This window comes from Anopheles moucheti, unplaced genomic scaffold (genome assembly GCF_943734755.1).
Source record: "Anopheles moucheti unplaced genomic scaffold, idAnoMoucSN_F20_07 scaffold_34_ctg1, whole genome shotgun sequence".
Taxonomy (NCBI): Eukaryota; Metazoa; Arthropoda; class Insecta; order Diptera; family Culicidae; genus Anopheles; species Anopheles moucheti.
The window spans coordinates 542513-551884 of NW_026453623.1; the positions used below are offsets into that span (position 1 = coordinate 542513).

The 9372-nt window shown below is 42.1% G+C and overlaps 1 protein-coding gene across 1 annotated transcript; it reads right to left on the minus strand.

The window, feature by feature from the left end:
- Nucleotides 1–90: 90 nt before the first annotated feature.
- Nucleotides 91–9030, minus strand: LOC128309233 (uncharacterized). Its single transcript, XM_053045610.1, has 4 exons — nt 8548–9030; nt 6599–7052; nt 3614–3631; nt 91–212 (listed from the first exon to the last, which is right to left on the minus strand). The coding sequence occupies exons 1-4, from the start codon at nt 9028–9030 to the stop codon at nt 91–93; spliced, it is 1077 nt and encodes a 358-aa protein (XP_052901570.1).
- Between the last annotated feature and the right edge of the window lie 342 nt (nt 9031–9372).

Sequence of the window (9372 nt, forward strand, 5' to 3'; positions counted from 1 at the left end):
TTATAATAGGATATTTCACTTACTGACTCTCGGATTTTTGGTGATTCCTTTGATGCACTGGCTGGGATGCGTTCGTCGTTGTCCTCTGTTTCATTTGAAGTACTCCTCGAAGTACTCCTCGTCGACGACTAACTGCTCCTCGACGTTGTTTTCTTCAACTGGCGGTGCTTCCGGTACTGGATTATCGTTGTTCCAGCGATACTCCTCGTCCCCTTCTCGGTCCGCGGGTTTCACTGGCACTTTCACGAGTTCCTGGCTCACTAGGTCCGCTGGCTAATTAACTTTAGACACTTGGTTTAAAAGGCGCGCAACTCTTTTGTCCGTAGATATTTAAACTTCACTTTAGCCAGTAGCCTTTTAAAACTTGCACTCGTCACAATCACTTATCACACGGATTTGCACCTTGCTGTTCTTTGGGCGACAGCACACCAGAACGTAAGTTCGTTCGAAGAGATTTTATACACACGCGAGTTATAATAATCTCCTCTCTGGAGCCACCATTTGTTACTGACGGGAACAAATCGGAACACGGTTCCGCCGTTTGTTGGATGATCACGCGAAGGTATGATCACCCAGGAGAGACTCTCGCGTAAATCTCAGGTAGAAGTGAAAGCGATCAAATCGTTTGGGTCGAGCGAGTAGGCTTTTATCCTGGCAAGCAGAATCAGTTCCCCAGCAGACCTTTTTCCAATTCGATGGCAAACACAGCGACTCGAATAAGCACCAATCACTTTAAAGTTGCAAAAACAAGTGAGTTTATTTAACAAAATTTCCTGCTTTTATAGTAACAATGTGTCTTGAAAGTTTTTAAGTGCAAATGAGATGGAAGAATTAGAACGAGATAGAAACTTTCATCTCGTTATTTATCACTATTGCCTTTTTACCTAAACGAGGTTTACATGAAATCAGGTATGCCATTTTATTGCACCTCGCTAGTCCGAGTGCATCTCGATTCGTATTATTTGCATAGGATATTTTGGTTACCCGCGCATGGCGCGAGTTAACGCTCGTCGCCACAACCCTTCCACTGGATGTACCCTTTCCTGTGATATCTTCCTGTAGAATATGCTACAGATACATAAACATCCGTTCAGCTGTAAAACATGATCATCATGCAGACATCAACATCGTAAAATGTCCTTCACGCCTTCACGTCCCACATCCAAGCCAGCATACTGTAAAACTATTCATCAACTATCGCCATGCACCTTTACCTGGTCATCTGTACCCTGGCTATTCAGACATATGCATCACTAGACCCGTATTGGGATTCCCCGACAAACCGTCGTACATCAGGTACTCCACGCCACCATCAAACAAGCAGCGAAACAATGAATCATTAACCCTTCCATCCTGCTTCCTCATATTGTGGAATAGAAATAGTTTATTATATATAAGGACGAAATTTAGAAATATATTCACTCTCAGTTCAGCTCTGAAACAACAACGTTACTCTGTCCGAGGAATCCGAATCCAACCCCAACCCCCGTGTTTGTTAACTCGCGCTCGCTAAGCTCTATTTCGCTTATTAGTTCAGGTGTTACCTGATTACCCTTATCCGGTACGCTATCTGACCTACGTATCTTTGGGTATTTTATGACATTACCCTAATGGCGGTTAATGTTTACATGTTTCTCATAAGGCGTGTTTGTTATGAAGTTTAATTCTCTTGGTTTTAGCCGACGCGGCGATCTGTAATTTGCTTAGGATTTTTCTTATCCTTTATTACCTGTCCCTTGGGCGTGTTCCTTGTGTGCTTTACTTGTAACGTATCCTTGCGTGTGTCATTTCACACCTTACGCCCACGCTTGAGCGTTGGACCTTATTGGTTTTTCTTTTATCTATTTTCGTCTACGCGTTAGTCCTTTCTTGTTTTCTACGTTTCTTTACGTTTACCTTCGTCGATGCAGGTACGCTCGCTCGATTTACATTCGCGTTCGTAACAATCAATGGTAGCCAATCTCACGGTTGTTGGCTTAAAATAAAAAACGCGGAAATCACACATGAATGTCAAAAGACATACGTAAAGCAATGAGAAATTAGTTTTAAATGTACTTGCATGGTCTATTTGCTGCTGAATTTACAGTAATCCTTGGTTTGAAACAAGTGCACTCGCGAACCAGGAATATAAACACAAGAAATTGACAACCAGTAAAACATCTTATTCCAGACAACCGGTTTCACGGGTAGCCAGAAAGTTTGAAGGCTTATTACTTCTGAAATTATTGAAAATTTGTTGAATTCTTCTAGCCTACACTGCTATCAATAGGACGCCAAAACTTAAAGCCGTTTTCATGTTATAGCTCTTTGAAGTGTACCAACATTTTCAATTCAACATATATTAATATATTTATATTTTTGGAACGTTTTCGGCAATAAAGCTAGTGAATACATTGAAATACATTTGCTATTTCCTTTTTAAATGCATTGCAAATAAACGTCTTTCTTCTGTTCTTTTGTACACAATTTCTTTCTAAGTACTCGTTTGGAATCTTGAAAGCATGTACTGTTTTCTGTAACTTGTAACAATGTAGCTGACTATTTGATAAACTCATAACGTGCTTTGTATGTTACGGTGAAAACGTAGCCACTGCGTGATGATTGAAATAAAACTGTGTTATAGTTGTTATTGGGGATCTTCGTAGCGTTTAAAATAATTTATTCTTACATTGATCTCAGTTCGGTTTCCGTTTTTCAGAAAAAGTTATGGATTTCTCCTCTTTCACTATGTCAACTTTCCAAAAACGGAGATGTGCTTCACATGAACTTTCAATGATGATTGTGCCTGTTAAAATGCTTCAAATCGACATGTATATACAAAGGAAAAACTGAAATAGTCCTTTTTTTTGCTTGTAAATATAAATGCTTGAGCTATGTGTAAGCAACGTGTTCCCAGCACAGCAGGGCGATAAACCCGTGTCGAGCTCTCGGACTGGAGTATCAAACTCCGACCGAGGGTGAGAGTAGGTAGTAACTATGCTAGCCACGCCGCAGCCAACCGAAATAAAAAGGCTTTTCGTTTCCGGTTGTGAGAAGCTTGTTTCTTTCCGGTCTACCTCCCCGTAGCCGTCTTTTGTTGTTGTGTTCTGCTAGCGATACATATGCTAGCGACTCGTAGTATATATTTTGGCCCCTTCGCCTAACACCCTACTCCTAACCACCCTGCCTTTAATATTTAATTTCAATCCTAGCCTATCAATCATCTTATAATTTATTTAATTTAATTTTAATATATCTCATCCCTTTCTAAGATTTTCGAGAACATTTATTTTCGTTACATTTGTTTCCATTTTATTGCGCCAATTCCTCGCTAATTCCTTCCTCCTTAATCTTAGCCTGCGCAGCAAGCGAGATAAGGAGTGACGCTTAACTTCCGTCCCTCTCGCTTCCCATTAGGAAGCTAGCGAGAGCGTTAAGCATTTTACGAGGAAGTTGGCGCCACGCATTTATCCATTCTTCCTTTCTCTAATTACGCAGATTTGCATCCTCTCGCTTGCCGCTTCATTAAGAAGCGGCGCGAGAGAGCGATAATCCTGATCTCCTGTTTTCCTACCTATTAATCCTTTAACCCTCTCGCGTAGGCATATAGCTCCGTTACGCACTCTCTTATTACCGAGAGATAAGCTACGCTCTTTCCTAAGGACACAGTGAACAGCGGGTTATGCAAAGGACATATTTCCCGTCAGCGACATCCTCTCTCCCGTAATTCCTGGTAGAGGTGTTACAAAAAAAATAGCTGACGGAATTATGTCCTACTCTTCCTTTCCTGGTGCGCGAACTTCCAGCTGTGCGACCTTTACCGCAGGTCTTTTAATAAACAATCTTCCTACTCTTATCGTTACGGAACGCACCTGATCGTCCTTGCCTTCTTGCGCCTGCGTAATTACTCCCTTTAACCACCTTCCGCGTGTCTGCTCGTCCGGGAATGATACAATATCACCAACTCGTAGTTTTTTAACTGGCTGTTACCATTTTTCGCGTTTTACTAATCGAGGCAGATATTCTTTTATCCACCTAGACCAGTATTTTTGTGCAACCCATTGGGCTTTCTTCCAATGTGTTTTTAATGCCTCTGCTTCCGATACCTCAATCTGGGTTGGTTCCGCTTCTCCTGAACATCCAATTAGGAAATGATTGGGTGTAAGAGGCTCATCGTCCTCGTGATCTAGCGGTATGTGCGTGAGAGGTCTATTGTTTATCATAAATTCGATCTCAGTTAGAGCGCTTCTTAGAACTGCCTCTGGGTATGGCTCCTTGCATAGAGGGAGGAGGCTTTTCACCTCTTGTACCATTCTCTCCCACGACCCTCCAAAATGCGGGGCCGCCGGAGGATTAAAGTGAAAGTTTATGCCTTCCGTGGCGCATTTCTCTTGCAACCTTTTTATTTCACGGCAAGCCCCCACAAAATTCGTGCCGTTGTCGCAATATAGGTGGGCAATCTTCCCGCGCCTGTGTTGCATTCCTCTAAGGCAGATAATAAAGGAATTCGCACTTAGATCGTTTGCTAACTCCAGATGCACTGCTCTGGTAGTCAGGCAAGTAAACAGCGCGCACCACCTTTTTTCGGATCTTCGTCCTATCGACACGGTGAGCGGCCCAAAGTAATCGGCTCCTGTGTGATTGAACGGTTTTACGAACGGTGTCGTTCTACACGCAGGCAACGGTGCCATCATAGGCGGCTGTGGCTTAGCTCTTTCGTTCTTGCATTTCTGGCAATTTATTACTACCCTTTTAAGCGCTGCTCGCAAATCTATAATCCAGAAGCGCTGTCTGATCGCAGCTATAACCGTTTCTGTCTTTTTGTGGAAATATTTTTCATGGTAATAGCGTATTACTAGCGTGGTAATATAACTATTCTTTGGTAGCATAATTGGTCTCTTCGTGTCCTCTCCCAAAAATTGTACTCTTGTTAGCCGACTTTCGGCTCTCAGTATTTTTCTGTCGTCCAAAACGGGACACAGATTTTTTAACGCGCTACTGCTGCTTATTGGATGTCCTACTGTCAGGACGGTCATCTCTTCGCTGAACTCCTCCCACTGCGCCTTTCTTATCAACAGATGTTCTGCTTTATCTAGTTCAGTTTTGGTGATTATCTTTGAAAACGAGCCCTTTGTGGATTTAGCTTTTAGCCAATCTAAATATTTTAGGCATATAGCAAGTGCTCGTCGCAATGTCAACCAGTTTGACGACCATCTTACGTTGATCGCCCCCCAGTCTATCTGGTTCACCGCATTAAGCGTGTGAACTGGGTGGATTTCTTCCATAGTTGTCGCTTCAATAATTTCATTTTTTATTTCAAGCGCCTTTAAAAATGGAGGCCCTTTAAACCAAATTGAGCGCCCCTTCAATATCTTCGTTGCCTCATCCGCCGGGTTGTCCTTTGTCCCTATCCAACGCCATTCTTTCGTACTTGTCCTACTGAGGATTTCTCCTACCCTTAATGCAACGAATTGCTTGTAGTTCCTTGGTTCTGAACTTATCCACGCCAGGACCGTTTTCGAATCTGTCCAATAACATACTTCATCCACTTCTATTCTCATCTCTTTTACAATAGTTTCGGCCAGTCTAGCCCCCAATACCGCTGCTTGCAACTCTAGGCGGGGTATGGATAACGGTTTTGTGGGCGCAACTCCCGACTTTCCTGCTACTAGGCATACATCTATCCCCTGCTGATGAATTGTTCGCATATATATTACAGATGCGAATGCTTTTTCCGAGGCGTCCACGAAAACATGAAGCTCTCTTTTCACCGCTCCGATTGCGTTTGAATAGCAACGCGGTATGGCGATATCCTTTACGGAGTTCATCCTCTCCACCCATTCTTGCCATCGTTTTAATATCTCAATTGGCAATCTGGCATCCCAGTCCATCCCTTGTTTCCAAATATCCTGCATAATAATTTTTGATTCTATGATTAAATTAGCTAAAAGTCCTAGCGGATCATAGATTTTCATTATGTTCGAAAGTAACATTCTTTTCGTAATTTTGGTTCCTAATTCGTTTAATCCCTTCAGCACGTACTTTAACACATCCGTTTCTCTGTCCCACCATTGACCAAGTATTTTATCGTATGTAGCATCTTTCTCGCAAACTTTCATTAAAATACCTTCACTCACCCTATCTGGTGGTAGACTATCCAATACTTTTTGCGAGTTTGAAATGAAATTTCTTATGAAGAAACTGGCTCTATCATGTATTTCGATTACCTGTTTGGTTCTTGTTACTGCAGCATCTAAATTGTCGAAACTGTCAAGATAGTCGTCCACGTAGTGGTTGTGCGTTATGGCAACCACTGCTGCGGGGTACTGGTCTTGATAATGTGCAGCGTTTTCGTTTTTCACGTATTGAGCGCATGCCGGAGAGCACGTTGCACCAAACGTCATGACTCGCATTTCATAGACTGTTGGTTTAGTGTGTGTGTCGCTCCTGTAAAGGAATCGTTGCGCACAACGATCATTCTTTCGAATTTCCACTTGGTGAAACATCTCTTTGATGTCACCTGAGATACCAATTCGTCCCTCTCTGAATCGAATTAAAATGCCGAATAATGATGCTACTGCGTCTGGCCCAGATAAAAGCTGTGAATTCAGCGATATACCCTTATTCTTAGCAGCCGCATCAAATACTAATCTCGGTTTAGGTACAGGTTTATTATAGTTCACTACAGCAAAGTGCGGAATATAATTAACCTTGGGATTATTCTCATTTCCTTTTAGTTCACACGTATCGACAGCACGCGCATATCCCTTTTTGCAGTATGCGGCTATCTCCTCGTGGTACCATTTTTTTAATGTTTCATCTTGTGCCAGCTTTCTTTCCAAACTTTGTAGTCGTCTCAGAGCTTGGCCATAGCTTTCGGGCAAATTTATATCTTCCGTCTTCCACAGTAGCCCTATCTCGTAACCCCTTTCCTTTTTTCTAAGAGTTTCCTTCATGATCTGCTTCGCTCTTTCTTCATCCTTGGGCTTTGGTAAGGCGCAGTCTAGTTTGACACCAAATTCTTCCGTTGAGAAGAAATCTTTCATAATGTTTGCCATAGTTTTTTCTTCTCTCTGCTTCTTACTACCTTCCTCTTCTGCCCTTTTCTTCTTGATCTCTGCTTCAGCCCTTATCTTTCCTCCAGCTTCTTCCTCTTCTTGCTTTTTCTCAACTTCTTCTTCTTGCCTTTTATCAGCTTCTTCTTCTTCTTCTTCGCACAGCAGGGCGATAAACCCGTGTCGAGCTCTCGGACTGGAGTATCAAACTCCGACTCCGAGTAGGTAGTAACTTATGCTAGCCACGCCGCAGCCAACCGAAATAAAAAGGCTTTTCGTTCCGGTTGTGAGAAGCTTGTTTATTTCCGGTCTACCTCCCCGTAGCCGTCTTTTGTTGTTGTGTTCTGCTAGCGATACATATGCTAGCGACTCGTAGTACATATTTTGGCCCCTTCGCCTAACACCCTACTCCTAACCACCCTGCCTTTAATATTTAATTTCAATCCTAGCCTATCAATCATCTTATAATTTATTTAATTTAAATTTAATTTATCTCATCGCCTTTCTAAGATTTTCGAGAACATTTATTTTCGTTACATTTGTTTCCATTTTATTGCGCCAATTCCTCGCTAATTCCTTCCTCCTTAATCTTAGCCTGCGCAGCAAGCGAGATAAGGAGTGACGCTTAACTTCCGTCCCTCTCGCTTCCCATTAGGAAGCTAGCGAGAGCGTTAAGCATTTTACGAGGAAGTTGGCGCCACGCATTTATCCATTCTTCCTTTCTCTAATTACGCAGATTTGCATCCTCTCGCTTGCCGCTTCATTAAGAAGCGGCGCGAGAGAGCGATAATCCTGATCTCCTGTTTTACCTATTAATCCTTTAACCCTCTCGCGTAGGCTTTGGTAAGGCGCAGTCTAGTTTGACACCAAATTCTTCCGTTGAGAAGAAATCTTTCATAATGTTTGCCATAGTTTTTTCTTCTCTCTGCTTCTTACTAGCTTCCTCTTCTGCCCTTTTCTTCTTGATCTCTGCTTCAGCCCTTATCTTTCCTCCAGCTTCTTCCTCTTCTTGCTTTTTCTCAACTTCTTCTTCTTGCCTTTTATCAGCTTCTTCTTCTTCTTCTTGATTTCTCTTAACTTCTTCCTTTTCTCCAAATACTTTCTCCTCTTCCTGTTTCCCCTTTATCTCTTCATTTTCTTCTTCTTGCTTTTTATTAACTTCTTCTTCTTCTTGTCCTTTCTTAACTTCTTCTTCTTCTTCTTGATTTCTCTTAACTTTATCTTTTTCTTCAGCTACTTTCTTACCTTCTTCTTCATTTTCTTCAGCTACTTTCTCCTCCTCTTGTTTCCCTTTTATCTCTTCCTTTTCTTTTTCTTGCTTTATATTAACTTCTTCTTCTTCTCGTCCTTTTTTAATTTCTTTTTCTTCTTCTTCTTCTTGATTTCTCTTAACTTCTTCTTTCTCTCCAGCTACTTTCTTACCTTCTTCTTCTTCTTCATTTTCTTCAGCTACTTTCTTCTCTTTCTGTTTCCCTTTTATCTCTTCATCTGTCTTCTTTTGCTTAGCCTCTACCTCTGCCTGCTTCTTCTTCGATTCTATTATAGAAAATAATTTAGCTCGCTTAGTATGCGAACCTTTTGCCCCTAATAACACCCATCCCAAGTGGGTTTGAATAGCTATAGGTCCGCCTGAGCGGCCAGCCCTTGTTCTTAATGCACACATTAGGTGCGCATGCGGTAATCCGATTATTATCTTCGGAGTACCATCACGATAATTCGGCAAGTCAATGCCTCTCAAATATTGGTACCTTCTTTTTAGTTCAATCGCGTTGACTGTTTGTTTTGGCAATACCATGGACTCAACGGTTCTAAGACCATCAAGGTTTATAAATTTGCCAGCCTGATTTTTTATCGAAATGGAAACGGTTTGACTATCAGGCTCATCCTGAATTGAGCCGTTAGTCCATGCTATAGAAAATGGTCGGGGGGATCCTTTCACTTGTAACTCCTCCTTCAGATCCCGATGTATCAGGCTCACGGATGATCCAGTATCCATGAAGGCGAACGTATGAACTTCCTGCTCTTTATGCCGAAGCGTTACTGGTAATATTTGAAAAAACAAATCAGGTAGATCGGAACCATGATGCGTGTTGACGTTCTCAACCTGTCTTAGCCCGGTAGGATTTGCTCTATGTAATAAGTTATGATGCCTTCCTCTGCATCCGTATTGCCGACACTGAGGAGGCAGGAGGCAGTTTTGTGCAACCTGATTAGTTTGGTTGCAACAGTTAGTGCATATACCCATACGCCTAACTGTTTCCCACCTTCCTTCAATCGGCATGCTTTTAAATTGATAGCATTCTGGCGTTCTGTGGTTTTGACCACAAAGTAGACAAAT

Coding starts and splice junctions, on each gene's coding strand:
- LOC128309233 (XM_053045610.1), bottom strand. CDS start 9,030: ATGGATACTGGATCATCCGTGAGCCTGATACATCGGGATCTGAAGGAG. Junction 7,053..8,547: donor CGAAGAAGAAGCAGGCAGAG/GTAGAGGCTAAG, acceptor AGTAAGAAGCAG/AGAGAAGAAAAAACTATGGC.